This window comes from Engystomops pustulosus, chromosome 5 (assembly GCF_040894005.1).
Source record: "Engystomops pustulosus chromosome 5, aEngPut4.maternal, whole genome shotgun sequence".
NCBI lineage: Eukaryota > Metazoa > Chordata > Amphibia > Anura > Leptodactylidae > Engystomops > Engystomops pustulosus.
In genome coordinates this window covers 194,030,737-194,050,091 of record NC_092415.1, presented here as the reverse complement: position 1 = coordinate 194,050,091, position 19,355 = coordinate 194,030,737, and the positions used below count along the sequence as shown (strand labels likewise).

The following is a 19,355-nucleotide window of genomic DNA, read 5'->3' as shown; positions in this document are numbered from 1 at the left end:
GATTTCAGTCTTTTGCCGACTTCCGTTTATTACATTTTGTGTTTTTGTTTTATTATCGAGTCATTAGAAATGTCTGTGCATTATAAACTTATTACATCAGTATCCTGAGTCGCTTGATCTACTTTGTGTCTGTGTGGTTTTTTTTTTTTAAATTATTTTCCATTTCCTTAGTTTTTTTTAAAGGGAAGCCCCCGACAATAAATGTTAGCGATTTAGCTGTACAACCAATAGAAGTAGATTCTTGCCCTGCTTGTCAGGAAAGGAGCAGAGTTTATTACACACATGGACCAAATTGGGGAGATGTATCAAAACTTGTGCTGCTAATGTCAGTTTGAGTTTTCTAGAAAAATAAAAACTCTGGTTGCCCTGACAGATCTACTTTGCACCTATGTTGATTCATCAAACATGGAATATTAGAAGTAGTATGTGAAGGATATTTACTCTTTTACTTTAGTCCCACCCACCACCACCACCCATGCCACAACTCCTGTGATGTCACATATAGGGGCAGATTTACTTACCCGGCCCGTTCGCGATCCAGAGGCGCGTTCTCTGCGGTGGATTCGGGTCCGGCCGGGATTCATTAAGGTAGTTCCTCCGACGTCCACCAGGTGGCGCCGCTGCGCTGAAGACCATCGGAACGCACTGGAATACACCGAGCCGGGCTGAGTGAAGGTAAGTGCAAGCTCCGCGACACATTTTTGTTTTTTAAATGCGGCGGGTTTTCGTTCGGTTTTCTATCCGATCGCGTGCGCCAAAATCGCGGGGCAATTCAGGGGAAATCGGCGCAAATCGGAAATATTCGGGTAACACATCGGGAAAACGCGAATCAGGCCCTTAGTAAATGACCCCCATAGTGTTTGCAGTGACTTTAGGGTTAATTTATGCTGTCACATCTCACACCAATAAACACCTGAATTGTTTAGGCGTCGTACATTTTTTTTTTCTTAATTATATTGCAGACTCCATTGACAAAATGTGTTTTTCCTAGCCATAGACCGTTTTTAGGGTCCCCATCTGCCAACCAGAGACTCAAGAGCTCTACGAAGAGGACCTAGGACATGTGCAGCATTGATTTAAAGGGAACCTGTCACCAGGGACCTCATTTTCACTAAGGACAGGTTGCAGAAGCCCATCACATCAGCAGTGCAAAAATGCCTCTCTGCCTTTTCTAAGCATTTGCATTACGATATAATTGTATAACTTACTTGCACCCTGATTACAATCCTCTGTGTAGTCCCAGGGGTTGGGCTTTGGTTTGGATGCATTTAAAACAAACAACATGTGACTTGCCTGTGCTTCAGACTCCTCAGCTCTCAGCCCCCACCTTTGTGCTCATGCATAGTTCCTCCCTCCCCCACTGTGAAGGAAAAGGAGGAGGAGCTGTACAGGAGCACAAAGGTGGGGGCCAAGCTCTGAGGAGTGAGCAGCTCAGACAAATCACGTGTTGTTGTTTTTTTTTTTAATGCATCCAAACCAAAGCCCAACCCCTGTGACTAGCCCAGGATTTTGTCAGGGTGCAAGGTAAGTTATAACACAATTATATCGTAATGCAAATGCTTAGAAAAGTCAGAGAGGCATTTTAGCACTGCAGGTGTGATAAGCTTCAGCAACCCGTCTTTAGGGAAAATGAGGTCCTGGTGACAGGTTCCCTTTAAATGCCATTGTGGTAATACTTCATTTCTCCTGTGGGGGCAGTGCAGAGGAATTGAGCACTCGTCACTGGGCTCCTCCATAGATTACATCTGGTTGTTGCAGAACCTTTTTAGTAAGAGACTTTACAATAATCTGACCCTCTGCAGTCTACATATCACTGCAGTCAGTCCAGGAAATTTGCAAATCATTGGCCCAACAGTTATTTGACTTTCTAAAAGACATAAACCCTCGCCCCTTCCACCCCGTTATAGAGGACAAGTTTCATGTGTGCAAAAAGAAAAAAGTTTCACATCCATTTCCTTGATGCTTCCCATTTATCTGACTTATCTACACAGAATGTAAACTTCCACTGAATGTTCTCTATTTGGGTCCTTGTTTGGCAGCTTATGGGCGACAGGTGACATCGTGGGGGAGATTTATCAGAGGTGTCTGAGGTAAAACTGTTCTAGTTACTTATGGAAACCAATCAGAGTTTAGCTGTAGGTTTAAAAACATCTGTGGGAAAATGAAAGCTGAGGTCTGATTGGTTGCCTTGGGCAACTAGAACAGTTCTGCTCTCAGACACTTCTGATAAATCTCCCCCGTGTGTCTTAGGCCTCATGCACACGACTGTTGTTTTTATGCACACCACCGTATGTGGCACCCATGAGTAGGCCGCAAAAACGTCACCAAGTCCACAGCCGCCATTGAAGTCTTTAGTGTATGAGCACAAAGTTTCTCACTGCACCCTGCCCGCACCTTAACCCTTATAGGACTCAGTCCTATTTCTTTTTTGCGTTTGTTTTTTACTCTCCTCATTCCAAAATCGATAACTTTTTTTACATTTTTCCATCAGCAGAGATGTGCTAGGACTTGTTATCTGAGGGACTAATTGTACTTTTTAGTGGCGCCATTTAATATTTCATGCAATGTACTGGAAAGCTAGAAAAAATTCCAAGTGCTGTGAAATTGACAAAAATAAACTACATTTGTGGTGTTTTCTTGTGGGTTCTGTTTGTACGTCTTTCGTTCTGCGCTCCAAATAACATATCCCCTTTATTCTTTGGGTGGGTACGTTCACTGGGATATTCGCCACTTTGAGCGTGTCATGGCTGAAAAAATATAAAAACTGGCGGAGATGGGGAGATTTTCGTGCTTTCTCTGCCAGTTTTCTGATGGAGAAGGCGTGATAAATCTCCCCCATTAAAAGGTGATCTTGATTTGATCATTCTGCTAACTTTCCATCTCTTGTGTAGCGATTCTATACCCCCAATTTGAGTTAAAAAGTAACATTTTAGGAACTTGGAAACTACATTGGCAGAATAAAATAATTGGCAGAAGTTCTAGGACACAATAAAGAGTTTGTATGTTCTCTCCGTGTTTGAGTGGGTTTCCTCTGGGTCCTCCGGTTTCCTCCCACACTCCAAAACATACAGGTAGGTTGATTACATTGTGAGCCCCATTGGGGAAAGGGACTGATTTGGAAAGCTCTGTGTAGCTCTGCGTAATCTGTGTGCGCTATACAAATAAAGAATTATTATTAATAACACGCTTTCCAATTCATCATTGAAGGTGGGGGATGAGGTCGGGGGTCAGTGTTCTGTACTGAGATCATAGAGAATGTTGGGGATCACAGAATGTACAAGCTGTGATTTTGTTGCAATTCTTGGTGCAGAGCTGGAAATTGCGACCTACTCCGCCCCTTACGTCGGATGGATGGGGCATTCCCCAGTGCATTGACTATAGCATGTGCCAAATCAAGGGCAGACTAGGGCACAATTCTACCCCTGTCAGACATGACATGGAAGCCCCCCACCAGCGCATCGCTGCACTGTACTGAAGTGCCAGGAGCCTCCTGATAGATCCAGCGATTTCCGAGAGGCAGAGGCAGCATCATACGCTGGCGCCACAATGTGCCCCTAAATGTTTCAGGAGCTGGCCATGTGCTCAGGGACACATTCATGATAAACATTAGTATTTCATAGGACAGTGGTGGCGAACCTATGGCACGGGTGCCAGGGGCGGCACTCCGAGCCCTTTCTGTGGGCACCCGGGCCATCACCCCAGCACACCAGACAGGACTCAAAGAATTTTCCTGCAGTTTCAAGCAACTTGGAAGCAAAGATGCAGCTTACAATGATATTTTAAAGTGACTTACTTGGCTACTTGGGACTGTAGGAAAAGGGAGAATGTGTAGACAGGACCTATTTATCTTTGGAGGACCTTCTGCTGGCCCCACGATTCTCTTTGTACAGAGAGACACTGAAAAGAAGCTACAATGATGCAAATTTTCCCTCCTCTACTGTGTTGGTTTCCTCAGAAGCCCAGTATGATTGAACATTGTTGAAGAACAGGCAGCAATAAGTTACTGCTTTAATTTTTGGTTGGCACCTTGGGATAAATGAGGGTTTGGGGTTGCAGTTTGGGCACTCGGTCGCTAAAAGGTTCGCCATCACTGTCATAGGATATGCCATTAAAAAATGTAACGTGATTCAAGCTGATGGGACATAATAACGCTGTGTCGGGCTTCTACAAAAAAACAATGAATCACTTCATGTATGTCCAAGGTGCTGGGGCAGCAGTTTCACATCCTCACACACAGCGGTTTTGTGGCAATTTCTGATACAGTTTTTTGAGTCACAGGTCAAGATTAGATTTAAAAATATATATATTTTTTTTAATTCCCTCTTGGCACAATCACGCTTCTACCACCTGCAGGCCAATATCACTGTGATTCTAAATTTTAATTCACAGACAATATCATGAGCAGATTTTTTAAGTAAAAAATATTTTAAGACAAGTGATTTTCTATGACATGGAGTGCACTGTGTGAATACCGCCATACTCTAGCTTCATCAATGTTATTACAAATTTATATTTCGTGTCAGGATGGGGTTCTTTGGACCTATCAGATAACATGAGGGCACGCAGGGTTATCCTTCACCTACAAGCCAAGTAATGCCCGGATGCCCCTAATACATACAATAGTTTCACTTTGACAGACAGAGCACCAGAGACCTCATTTTCATTAAAGACAGGTCGCAGAAGCCCATCACACCTGCAGTGTAAATCTGCCTTTCTGCCTTCTCTAAGCATTTGCCTTACAATATAAGTGTGTGTTATAACTTACCTTACACCCTTACAAAATCCTGGGGTAGTCCCCGGGGTTGGGCTTTGGTTTGGATGCAAAAAACAATACTGACTTGTCTCTGTTACTCACTTTTCAGCTCTCAGCCCCCACCTTTGTGCTCCTGTACTGCTCCTCCCTCTTGCTCCTTCACTGAGCTCACAGCCTGGTCAGCCTGACATCAATGGGAGAGGGAGGAGCTGTACAGGAGCAGACAAGTCATGTGCTTTTGTAAACACATCAAAACAAAAGCCCAACCCCTTGGACTACACATACGATTCTGTCAGGGTCCTAGGTAAGTTATAACACACAATTTTATTGTAATGCAAAAGGCCTAATCGCAATGCAGGTGTGATGGGCTTCTATAACCTGTCTTTAGTGAAAATGAGGTCCCTGGTGATAGGTTCCCTTTAATGTCCTTGTACGTTATGGGTGAATCCAGGTCTGAACCCACAAACCATCAACTGCTAGGGCAGTGATGGCAAACCTTTTAGATACTGAGTGCCCAAACTACAACCAAAACCTGCATATTTTTCACAAAATGCCAATGCAACAATTTAAGCAGTAACTTATTACTCCCTGCTTTGCCACAGTTTTAAACTGTATAGGCTCCTGAGGACACCAATACAGTAGACAGAGGAAAAGAAGTTTGGATTATCATTGTAGCTCCCTTCTAGTGTCCTGGGACTGCAAGAGGCCTTGAGTCCTGTTTGGCAAACTCTACCCTGGGGTGATGGCACGGGTGCCCATATAGAGGGCTCTGAGCGCCACCTCTGGCACCCGTGCCATAGGTTCGCCACCACTGTGCTAGGGAATAGAAGCCTTTAATTTCATTCTCTCCTGCTGGACCTCTGGGGTCCCTCATTGGATTAGACCCTGTCTCCACCATAAAATCCTCTGACCCTCAGCGGTGTAAACAAATAAAGCGTAAAAGCAACACCAAAAATGCCATTTTTAATTACTTTTATATAATAAAAAAAAAACAAAACACTAAAACCTAAACAATGAAGCAGCCCACATCAGACAACAACCATATCTCCTGTCTCTCTCGTTTACATAACTCATCAACTTGGCTGAAATTGTATGATTAGTAATGTACCCAATATAAAAGGGATCAGACAACAAGATGGTCAAGAAGCCGCACACACATTACATGGCTGACTAACCCATCAGCTGACTCCCCACCCGCCCCATCAGCTGAAATCGGCAGATTTGGCCTATTTTTTATTCAACCCCACCCCAACCCAACTAGATGCGTCACTGAGTTAAAGTTGTTTGGCAACGAATCAACGTGTTCTGAGTGACCCCCACTTTACCACATAGAGTCATACATTGGTCTCAGAAATATTTACTTGTGTGTCTCTACATTGAATATGCTGGATTTAGGCCCAACAATTTTTTACGCTTTATTTTTTCAGCTTGTTGTAACAAAAGGAAGATGTCAATTAAACTAAGCATTCAGTATATATATACAGGTGATCCCCTACTAAAGAAAACCCTACTTACAGACGACCCCTAGTTACAGACGGACCCCTCTGCCCCCTGTGACCTCTGGTGAAGTCTCTGGATGTTACTATAGTCCCAGACTACAATAATCAGCTGTAAGGTGTCTGTAATGAAGCTTTATTGATAATCTTTGGTCCATTTACAGCAAAAAAATTTGAAACTCCAATTGTCACTGGGACAAAAAAATTTTTTGTCTGGATCTACAATTATAAAATATACAGTTTTAACTTAATTCAACTTAAGAACAAACCAATGGAACCTGTCTTGTACGTAACCTGGGGACTGCCTGTATATATATATATATGCAATGTTGAAGAGTCTGATGATTCTTTTGTCCTTATTGTATGTTTTGGATGAAGACGGGCTCATTCCTCGGCGCATGTCTGCCTGCTAGCTGGTAAGGTAAATCGCTGTCCTGTGACCATGCTGCCCCAATCACCAAGGCACAATCCCTCTTTTGAAGGTGACTGGTTGGTTCCTGGAGTCCTGCATTGGTGTAATTAATTACCAACTCTGTACTACTGCACTGACTTTGTGCTGCCTGTACAGATCCCTGGCTAGAACACAATCTGCTCCACTGTCTACATCTCTGTCTATTTCTAGGTGTCTCTACCTGGGTCACCCACCATTAATCTGGACATCTTTGAGAGGTTGCAGCCAGTTTATTTCATGCAGAACAGTCTGCATTGGGGCTTAATCTTGGGTCTAAAACATCTGAAGATCATGAGCTGCGATGATCCTCTTCACGCTCCATGACGTGTATGCGCGTCATGGAAAGCTAAAAGAGTGTGAAGAGGGCTCCAATTATCCAATTTTCACCTGGATGTGATGACCATGATGCCTGATCGATCAGGACAAGGATGATTTCCCACAGCAGAATTTGAGAATGATCTTCAATATTCCACTTCAAAGTGGACACGTTTTTTTACCCTCATGTCTTTTTTTTAGCAGATCCACATGACATGGGACATGTTGCATCTTCTTCCCATGAGCATAAAAAGGAACCATCGACCTGGTTGAGCTGTCACCAATCTATTATTTACACTGATAAGGCTTCATTATATCAATTCAGAGAAACTGTATGGGGTGGCACTTGGTGGTCTTCTACTGAAATCAATGAGAGGCTCTAAGCCTTCATTCACATGGCCTTTGCCGCACACGGTGGCACCGGGGAAAGGAGGTGGAGGTGAGCGCTGCTCCTCTCCATAGGGATATATGGCGCACAGCGCCGTATGGCGTGGAAAGATAGGACATGTCCTATGGTGCCGCACGCCCATTGCTGTCTATGGGGGACGTATATCGGCTGTATATACATCGGCCGTATATACGTCCCCCCATACGGCAATGTGAATGCAGCCTAACATGGATCTGCTGTGTGAAACAACGCTTTGTGTGTTACATCTTAAAGTAGCTTTAACAAAATTTTCATCTTTTCGTGACAGCCAAACCATAAACTCACGAAGATGTGAGAGATGTATTATTGCTTAAGGCCTAATGCACATTAGACGTAAAAACAGCCAAAAAGATGGCCCCATTGATTTTAATAGGAAATGCAGCTCCTTCTCTGGTCACCTTATTTCTCACTGAATTGTGAACTGACTGCCAGACCACAATGTAAAAAATCCAACATGTCCTATTTTTAAAAAAGTTTTTGTTGGGTACGGTCTCTCTATAGAAGCCTATGGGTACAAAAAAAACAGCCTACATACGGTGTTGTCCACCATATATATATGGTTTTTCGATGGGCCACCCAGTAGACCAGGTCATGTGGGTGCCAGCCCACCATATTTTTCCAAGTTTTTTGGTGGCATATGGGTTACGTAAATTCATGAATGTGTCAGAAGGTGTTTTAGACTGTTTTTCTTAGCGCCATTCATCCAGAAACCCGGCACGGGTGATTTATTAATTCCTCCTAATGTATCCTGATGATCGAAGATTCTCCACGGCCGGAATAAAAATGAACCGATTTTGCCCTTTATTTTCCATTATTGAAAGTAAATTGAACATCAGATTGCAAAATAATTCCAAAGAACTCAGAAATAGTGAAGTGACTAGAAAGTACATCTTGTGTGGGTCGAAATGTGGTTTTTGATGAAATGATGCAATAATTGGGAAGTGAAGTTCTCATACATAGAGTCCGGACAGGGAGGTGATGTTTTTGTCTATGTCCCATGTGACATGATCCCGTTATTATATATAGAGCAGATTTCTGGATGTCAAGATCTTCCCACAGTGAACTCTTATTGGACATCCGCTCTCCTTAAAGACGTGGGGAGAAGAATGCGATATTTACAATTACTTCTACTTCTATACCTCGTGTGGCCGTCCTGTCTGCTGGGTGAGTCATGCTGCTGTTATTTTCTATGATGGTGGATATAGATATGTCTGGATATATAAGCTGCCTCTCTCTCTCTCTCTCTCTCTATATATATATATATATAAATAATACATAATAATATAAATATTTATATAATACATATAAATGTGCCGTGCGGACCCTTAGTAAATGAGCCCCAATGTTTTGCTTAGAAGCCATAAAAAATAATGGAAGAAAGCCACTTTTTAGGTTACAGATTGTCACATCCCAAAATCCATAACTTTTACACTTTTTTGCATAGATTTTGAAGAGCTTGCTTCTGTGTGACTAGTTGTGTTTTTACAATGGTACATGAGGATGACAGCGCCAAATGAGTAGAGATTGATATTTTGTGCTACATTTGCGCAATAAAATTTTTTTCTCAGGAAATCCCCATATTTAGTTTTGCCATTTTCTAAGAGCCAGTAACGGAGCTGTGTGAGAACTTACACTTAGTGGGATAAGCTCTAGTTCAAAGTGCCCACTGCTAAACCTCAGCTGCTGCAAACCTCATACCACACACCACAGATTCTCACAATACACACCACAACTGCTGCACATCCTCATAACACACACCACAGCTGCTGCAGAACTGCATAATACACACCATAGCTGCTGCAGAACTTCATAATACACACCCCAGCTACTGCAGAACGTCATAATACACACCACAGCTGCTACAGAACTTCTAATACGCACCACAACTGCTGCAGAACTTCATAATACACACCACAGCTGCTGCAGAACTTCATAATACACACCACAGAACCACAGATTCTCACACTACACACCACAGCTACTGCAGAACTTCATAATACACACCACAGCTGCTGCAGAACTTCATAATACATGTTTCAGTCTTTGTAGCACAAGACATTATGCCTGTCCTGATGAATAGGTTATTCAGTAATAATAAATAAGTAAATGATAATGAATTATGCCTTATTGTTATATGAGAAATGTACATACATCCAGAGCAACATATGGCTGTCCTTTTCACTTCTGGTGGATATTACAATGGTTCGTGTTTGTTTATTGACATAAGTAGTACTACCAGGATTAAAGGGAAGGGTCCAGTGGCACGTGCCCCGGGGCCCCCACCAGCAATGTCTGACAGTTAGCCCACTGCTTTGAGAGTGATGGGCAGCAGTGGGGCCACCATACTCAGATATGTGCCTGCCTCCAAGCGGTGACACTGACTCAGTGGGGCTCATTTACTTACCCGGTCCAGTTGCGATCCAGCGGTGTGTTCTTCGACGAGGATTCGGGTTCTGCCGGGATTCACTAAGGTCTGTGCGCCTGATGTCCACCAGGTGTCGCTGCTGCCCTGGGGTCCGCCGGAGCTCACCTTCTTCTCTTCGGTGCATTTAAGTGCGTGTCAAGCGACACAAATTCTTTTTTAAATACCGTTGTTTTTTCCGAATCCGTCGGGTTTTCCAACGGCCACGCCCCCCCCTCCCCCGATTTTCGTTGTCGCGCGCAAGCCGGCACGGATGCAACACAATCCGATCGCGTGCGCCAAAAACCCGGGAAAATTCAGGGAAAAACTGTGCCAGCCAAGCCCTCAGATATTACTCGGCACAATCTATGACAGGAGGAGAGAAAACTCTCAGGGAAGTAGTGGCATGTGGGAGTGGCATTGCTATTAGGACTAGTAGTTCGTGCCACCACCAGTGTGTCAGGCAGGTCAGCAGCTAGGCTAACATTTAAGTAAGAGAAAATGTAGAATATTAATGATAATTTGAAATAATAACATGTACCACTGTCTGGGTTACATTCAGTGGGGACAGCCGCTAGATTTTGGACCCAGGGGTCTCCACCTACATCGATCCTTGAATACTATATACAAAGCACCTTGTTTTGTGGAGCCATAGAGCAAACCTACAAACTTTTAAGCCTTCCCTTCTCAAGTAACACTCTACGATGTATACTGCAACATGTCATGTTCCCAACCCACTCTTTAAAATACCCTCACCCTGTATAATGCCCTCTCATTGTGACCTTCCTTCTTGCGCCCCCTTACATTGTGGACCCAACCTTCTCTTAACCCCCCTCCACTCTGCTCGCCTTCATATTATGGCTTCACCCACTCTGCTCCCCTTCACATTGTGGCGCCTCCACTTTTCTCCCCTTCATATTATGGCTCCACCCACACTGTTCCCCTCACATTGTGGTCCCACCCACTCTGTTCACTGTCATGTTGTGGCTCCACCTACTCTTCTTCTCCGCACTTCTTCTCTTCTCCCTGCACATCATGGCCCCACTCTCTTTGTTTCTTTTCTGATTGTGGTCTTCCTTCTCTTCTCCCCATCACATTTTGGTTGCATTGCTCTATAATAATAACAAAAAATCTGTTTCTTAATCACATTCCCTCACCAGTCCTCTCACCTCTGCTGTACACACCATTGTATTAAACTCTATCAGAGTCCAGAGGGCAGAGGTAAAGTTGCAAACCGGCACATAAATACTGCAGCTTGGGGGCAGATTTCCCGAAATCCAGGCCTGTCCCACCAGATCTGGGACTGGGAAGTGTCATAGACGTCAACACAACGCTGCCTGTCTCTACTTCTCCTATAAAAATTCTCTTATTTTGCAGGGGACGATACATTTTTGATCTACAATGATGGCAGCCGGCAATGTCTGAAGGCTGATGATGCTGCGGTCATCATGGCCGAATGTAATGAGAATTCAATTCTTCAGCAATATAAATGGATTTCTAAGGAGCAGCTTATAAATATTGGGACATCACAATGTCTGGCGGTGGTATCTGTGGATGAATCGTCAGCAGTGGTGCTCCAAACGTGTGACGGCAACAGTGACCTCCAAAAATGGGAATGTAAAAATGAGACTTTGTTTGGAGTCTCGAAAAGTGACCGTTACATGTCCTACAGGGATAACAGAATGATCCTCTCTACGAGGACAGGAGACTGGAGCCAATGGAAAATATATTCTACTACAGAGAATTTATGTGCTAAATCTTATGAAGGTAAAGAGGAAATAGAAACATACTGAGAGTCCTGATCACCCCGCCCATACACAGTGATTGACAATGAGAGTTCTAATTACCACACCCACACACAGTGATTGACAATGAGAGTCCTACTTACCCCACCCACACACAGTGATTTTCAGTGAGAGTCCTGATTTCTCCGCCCACACACAGTGATTGACAGTGAAAGTCCTGATTTCTCCGCCCACACTCAGTGATTGGCAGGGAGAGTGCTGATTTCTCCGCCCACACTCAGTGATTGGCAGTGAGAGTCCTAATTGCTCCGCCCACACACAGTGATTGACAGTTAGACTCCTGATTACTCTGCCCACACACAGTGATTAACAGTAAGAGTCCTGATTTCTCCGCACACACTCTGATTGGCAGGGAGAGTCCTGATTACCCCACCCAATCACACAGTAATTGACAGTGAGAGTCCTGATTTTTCCGCCCACTCAGTGATTGACAGCGAGTCCTGATTTCTCCGCCCACACACAGTGATTGGCAGTGAGAGTCCTGATTACTCCACCCACACACACTGTGATTAGCAGTGAAGGTCCTGATTACTCTGCTCACACACAGTGATTGACAGTGAGAGTCCTGATTACTATGCCCACACAGTGATTGACAGTGAGAGTCCTGATTATCCCGCTCACACCCAGTGATTGACAGTGAGAGTCCTGATTATCCTGCCCACACACAGTGATTGACAGTGAGAGTCCTGATTATCCTGCCCACACACAGTGATTAGCAGTGAGAGTCCTGATTACCCCGCCCACACTCAGTGATTGACAGTAAGAGTCCTGATTATCCTGCCCACACACAGTGATTGACAGTGAGAGTCCTGATTACCCAGCCCACACTCAGTGATTGACAGTAAGAGTCCTGATTACCTCGCCCACACACATTGATTGGCAGTGAGAGTCCTGATTACCCCACCCACACAAATAATATACTAGAGACTAATTCATGAGAATAATGATGCAATTTGCTTCTCCACAGAAATATTCACTTTGCAAGGAAATAGTAACGGACAACCCTGCAAGTTCCCTTTCAAGTACATAAACAAAGTTTACTTGGACTGTGCAAAAAGTGGAAAATATAAGGGAATCTATTGGTGTTCTACAACTTCAGATTATGACAAGGACCAGCTGTATGGATATTGTCCATCTAAAGGTAAGTGTTACAGTGCGTTACAGTGATGGAGTTACAGATGTCTCCTTACTTACCTCCTCATTTTGGATTTGTTAGTATACAACAGCCCGGGATGCAGCTTGTAACCACTCAGATCAGATATAACTTACACAACCTTAAAGTGTAACTATCATTTGGGATAATTGTTGATATTAACATTTTTTTATAGAACATTTTTCTAATATACTTCATTAACAAATTTTACTTAGTTTGTAAAAAAAACAAAAAACAAGCTACTTCCTCCCATAGAGATGTGTATTCCAGCCTGTACAGTGTGTGTCTATGCAGGCTGTATGTGTAGCTCTGACAGTGAGGATTAACCCTATTGCTTTCAGCTTGATGTTTGAATATAGTGCTCGTAGCATACTACAGTCAGATAGAGAGAGCAAGAAGGGTTAATACTCACAGCTGTGTAAACAACAGAAGAAGATAGGAGAGACCCGCCTTCAATCCTATAGACAGATTTACCATAGCAACGTAGAAGTAACATTGTAACTAATTTCTTAATGAAGTATATTAGTAGCAACGTTTGCAACATTCCTTTGGGCATCGTCTACTCCCAGACGCCTAGAAATCAAGTATGAACGTGTCTCCAGCCCAAGGATCATAACACATACTGGGGGTCATTTACTAAGGGCCCGATTCGCGTTTTCTCGACTTGTTACCCGAATATTTCCGATTTGCACCGATTTCCCCTGTATTGCCCTGGGATTTTGGTGCACGCGATCGGATTGTGGCACATCGGCGCCGGCATGCACGTGACGGAAATGGGGGGGCGTGGCCGAGCGAAAACCCGACGGATTCGGAAAAACCGCCACATTTAAAAAAAGAAATGTGTCGCTTGGGACGCGCTTACCTTCACTTGGTCCAGCCCGGTGAACTCCAGCACGTTCAGATGCTTTTCAGCGCAGCAGCGCCACCTGGTGGACAGCGGAGGAACTACCTTGATGAATCCTGGCCGGACCCGAATCCACCGCAGAGAACGCGAACGGACCAGGTAAGTAAATCTGCCCCAATGCTTCCCGCCTCAACTCTAGAAGATCTAGAAGTATCACCCAAACCCTTCGTAGAGTGATAGAACTGTACATTTTGTACATTTTTCCATATTGGAACATACCACTTGAACGCTTTATATTTATCACATACATGGAGCGCAAGATACTATGGGGCTCATTTACTAAGGGTCCGAATCGTGCATTTTCATCGGTTTTCCCGAATATTTCCTATTCGCACCTGCTTGCACGCGACAGAAATGGGGGGAAAAACAATATGGAAAAACCGCGGAATTAAAAAAAAATGTGTCGCAAGAATAGCACTCACATACACCGAGGCGAAGAAGGTGAACTCCGGCGGACCTCGGCGCAGCAGCGACACCTGGTGGATATCGGGCGCACGGACCTTAGTGAATCCCGGCGGAACCCGAATCAGCGTCGGAGAACGCGCCGCGGGATGGCGACTGGACCGGGTAAGTAAATGTGCCCCTATATTTTATTGACATATTAGAACATACACTCTGTTACCTGTGTATCATGGTGTATGAATAGTAATGGATTGACAGCCCTATGTTACAAAGCCTATTCCAGATCGTTTCTCAACAACAATAGTGAGATCCAGGCCGTATTTACCATTAGGCACAGCAGACACAGTGCAGGGGGCGGACAGATTATAGGTTTTAACAAAAACAAAAAAGAGGCCGCATGACATAATCGACAACCCCGGGTGTTGGAGTAGGTGCTAGGTGCATCCGCCACTATGCCAGAGGGGGAGAAGTACAAATGATTTGTTGTTTTTTAGCCCCCCTCCCCTTTCCACATCACTGGTAAAAAAAAAAAAAATGACATGGCGCATTATCCTGCTGAAAGTAGCCATCAGATGTTACAGGGTACATTGTGGTCATAAAGGGATGGACATGGTCAGCAACAATACTCAGGTAGGCTGTGGCGTTGCAACGATGCTCAATTGGTACCAAGGGGCCCAAAGAGTGCCAAGAAAATATTCCCCACACCATGACACCACCACCACCAGCCTGAACCGTTGATACAAGGCAGGATGGATCCATGCTTTCATGTTGTTGACGCCAAATTCTGACCCTACCATCCGAATGTCGCAGCAGAAATCGAGACTCATCAGACCAGGCAACGTTTTTCCAATCTTCTACTGTCCAATTTCGATGAGCTTGTGCAAATTGTAGCCTCAGTTTCCTGTTCTTAGCTGAAAGGAGTGGCACCCGGTGTGGTCTTCTGCTGCTGTAGCCCATCTGCCTCAAAGTTCGACGTACTGTGCGTTCAGAGATGCTCTTCTGCCTACCTTGGTTGTAACGGGTGGCGATTTGAGTCACTGCGGCTCACTGGATGTTTTTTCTTTTTCGGACCATTCTCTGTAAACCCTATAGATGGTTGTGCGTGAAAATCCCAGTAGATCAGCAGTTTCTGAAATACTCAGACCAGCCCTTCTGGCACCAACAACCATGCCACGTTCAAAGGCCCCAAATCACCTTTCTTCCCCATACTGATGCTCGGTTTGAACTGCAGGAGATTCTCTTGACCATGTCTACATGCCTAAATGCACTGAGTTGCCGCCATGTGATTGGCTGATTAGAAATTAAGTGTTAACGAGCAGTTGGACAGGTGTACCTAATAAAGTGGCCGGTTAGTGTATATGTGTTATAATCACCTGCAACGCTGGCACCATTAGGGGGCGCAAGCGCTGAGGGTGCCTAGGGCAGCATTAACACTAAATACAGCACAAGTTGGATCACCAAACAAAAAAAACTCTATTTAGGTGACATGGCACTTTTTAATGACACAGTCCCTTTAATATATGACACATTTTCCTTCTCAGACCCGGCAGACCCCTTTTGGGCAAGAGACCCTGTTACGGGCATTTACTATCAAGCTAACAGAGATGCCGCCCTCACTTGGTACCAGGCCAGAAGAAGCTGCCAGCAACAAGATGCAGAACTGCTGAGCATAACCGAGCTACACGAGCAATCCTTCATCTCAGGTACGAACTAAGGCAGAGGTTTCATCCCGGCCTATGTGAGGGACACACTGCACCCTACTGGTGTGATGTGAAGAGCCATCACATATGACAGTCAGTCACCCCAAGTAGTGGTACAAGGAGCACACTGCCCCCTACTGGTGTGATGTGAGGAGCCATCACATATGACGGTCAGTCACCCCAAGTAGTGGTACAAGGAGCACACTGCCCCCTACTGGTGTGATGTGAGGAGCCATCACATATAACAGTCAGTCACCCCAAGTAGTGGTACAAGGAGCACACTGCCCCCTACTGGTGTGATGTGAGGAGCCATCACATATAACAGTCAGTCACCCCAAGTAGTGGTAAGAGGAGCACACTGCCCCCTACTGGTGTGATGTGAGGAGCCATCACATATGACAGTCAGTCACCCCAAGTAGTGGTAAGAGGAGCACACTGCCCCCTACTGGTGTGATCTGAGGAGCCATCACATATGACGGTCAGTCACCCCAAGTAGTGGTACAAGGAGCACACTGCCCCCTACTGGTGTGATGTGAGGAGCCATCACATATAACAATCAGTCACCCCAAGTAGTGGTACAAGGAGCACACTGCCCCCTACTGGTGTGATGTGAGGAGCCATCACATATGACAGTCAGTCACCCCAAGTAGTGGTACAAGGAGCACACTGCCCCCTACTGGTGTGATGTGAGGAGCCATCACATATGACAGCTGGTCCCCCCTGGTACTCAGAATACTGATATGTGTAGGACATCCTGCAGCCATATGTGATTCCTCTCCACCTCTATGCCCCACACACAGCAAGCGTTTCCTACAAATGTCTCTGCCAGATTATAACACTTCCCTGGCCACGCAGTCCCCAGATTTATAACCAATTCTGCATTTATAAGATGCCTTTTGGGTTGTGTTGAATGGGGGCACAATATAGAGTAGAGATAATGGGGACCGACAGGATGAGGGGACCAAAATATGGGGGGGGGGGGTGAGGGTGGCATGATATGAGGGAGGGATGAAGGGCCACAAGATGAGTGGAAGATGATGTGGACACAATGTGAGGGGGAGATGAGAGGCCACAATATTAGGGAAAGATGAGGGGCCACAATATGGGGGGGATATGAGTGGTCACAATGTGGGGGAGAGATGAGAGCCAACAAATAAATGCAGCTGCCTCAGACCGGCCCACTCCCAGCCACCCACACCCCCCTCACCTCCCTTCACGCCCCAGCGGCATGAAGGTGGCGGATTGGGGAAAATAATGCTAGCTTGGTGCTTAGTGGAGCAACGGTCCTGATGAATGTGCCCCTAAGAATATATGTACAGATAATAGGGGGTAATTAAGTTGTCGTGTGACCTTGTATGTCTGTTTTCAGGTGCACAACAATTGTGACTTCTCCACCATCAGGTTGGGCCGGGAGAAGGTGGCGTTGGGTGTTTGGACGCTCCCTATAGCCTTCACCTGTTCAGGCGCATGCCTGGGTGCAGGGGCACCATCATACGATAAATGTTCCCCAATATTTCCATGTAGCATTTGGTGGACCCCCTGAATCAATTTTACTGGTGAGCCCTAGGACCTCAGTGCGACACTGAATGCCAGTAACCTACAGGTATACAGGATCCTCAGGCCCAGGTGTAACAGGATTCCTATATCCCTCCATCCCCATCAGTATTTCATCTTGTATTCAGGATAGAGATGCTAACGTGGTCCTAAAGTCCCCCTTCTATTGTACTGTTGTCACCAACAATCTTCAGCTTTTACTTGCATATTGTAATCATCATAAATCATCATAACAGTAACATATAGAAAGTTTCTTTCATTCCAGCCATTTTGATTGTCAATGACTTCCATTAAACACAAATTACTTGTAAAATATTAACGTTTGCCAGTGACACTGTACATTATATGTGATTATACTTTATGTAATCCATGATATTGTTTGTTTATATATCTTAAAGGTTTAACACATGGTCACACGACAACTTTATGGATTGGGCTTAATAATCTGGATGTTGATGCTGGCTGGAGATGGGACGGGGGAGACCCCTTTAGATATCTAAACTGGCTTCCAGGTAAATGCTGAGATCCCTCTTTGGATGGTTACTAAGAATAATTTATCTATAATCTACACTGAATATAGAAGTAAAATCAGATTATATGGATAAAGACATATACACACTACTCTACTGGATTTCTGTGGGCAGGTAGCAATGGGTCAGTGCGCACTGGCGGCACACAGACTATGATCTAAGCGCCTACTGACCTTATAGAGTGTGTGGGGACCCTTTGCTGCCCACAAACAGGAACCAAGAAGAAGACCTGCGGTGGGTGGGGGTTCGTTAGAAAGAGTACTGAGCTTATTTTTTTTTATGTGCTGGGTATACTGGGGGCATGGGGTTGGATGGCTATATACTGTAGACAGGGAGCTGGAAGGCTATAAACTGCGCTGGTAGACTACATACTAGGGGCTAGCAGGCTATATACTGGAGGCAGGTGGCTGGAACGTTATATACTGGGGGAAGGGGGCTGGCAGAATATATACTGGGGACTGGCAGGCTATATACTTGGGTCTGGCAGATTATTTACTGGGGCAGGCGGACTATATACTGGGCGCTTGCAGGCTAAATACTGGAGGCGGAGAGCTACCTGGATATATAATGGGGACAGGGAGCTGGCAGGCTATGTACTAAAGGAAGGGGGCTGGCTGGCTATATACTGGAGGCAGTGGGCTGGCATGTTATATACTGGGGGAAAGGGCTGGCGGCCTATATAGTGGGGAATGGCAGCCTATATACTGGAGGCAGGGGGCTGGCTAGCTATATACTGGAAGCCGGTGGCTGGCTGGCTATATACTTGGGGTAGGAGGCTGGCTACCTATATATTGGGGGCATGGGGACGGCTGGCCATATACTGGGGGCAGGGGGTTGATGGATATATACTAGGAAGCTGGCTAGCTATATACTGGGTGGGGGCATGGGATGGCTCGCTATATGCTGGAGGGCAGAAGGCTGCTGGCTATATACTAGGAGGCTGGCCAGCTATAATCTGGGGGCAAGGGCTGGCTAACTATATACTCTGCTCAGGAGGCTGTCTAGCTATATATTAGGGGGCATGGGCTGACTGGCTATGCACTGGGGGGAAAGGGGCTGCTGGCTATATACTATGAGGCTGTCTAGCTATATACTGGGGGGCATGGGCTGGCTCTCTATATACTGGGAGACAGGGAGCTGTCTGGCTATATACTGGGGGGGCATGGGTTGGCTATATACTAGGGGGCAGGGGCTGGCTAGCTATATACTGGTGGGGAAGGAGCTGGATATATATTGGGGGCAGGAGGCTGCTGGTTATATACTGGGAGGCTTACAAGCTATATACTGTGTGCAGGAGACTGGCTAGATATATACTGGGGGGCAGGGGTCTAGATAGCTACATACTGGGGGGGGGGGGGCAAGGGCCTGGATAGCTATATACTGGGGGGACAGGTGACTGGCTATATACTAGGGCAGGGGGCTGCTGGCTATATACTAGGAGGCTTGCTAACTATATACTAGGGG

General features: G+C 45.3%; 1 protein-coding gene across 1 annotated transcript in view; it reads left to right on the top strand.

The window, feature by feature from the left end:
• The first annotated feature begins 8,483 nt into the window (after positions 1-8,483).
• LOC140133692 (macrophage mannose receptor 1-like) overlaps positions 8,484-19,355 on the top strand; it is a 70,017-nt gene continuing 59,145 nt past the window's right edge. Inside the window, exons 1-5 of the mRNA XM_072154215.1 lie at positions 8,484-8,606; positions 11,221-11,610; positions 12,616-12,789; positions 15,649-15,810; positions 17,760-17,873. Coding sequence (XP_072010316.1) covers positions 8,549-8,606; positions 11,221-11,610; positions 12,616-12,789; positions 15,649-15,810; positions 17,760-17,873 — 898 coding nt within the window. The 5' untranslated portion in view covers positions 8,484-8,548. The remainder of the gene's footprint in view (positions 8,607-11,220; positions 11,611-12,615; positions 12,790-15,648; positions 15,811-17,759; positions 17,874-19,355) is intronic.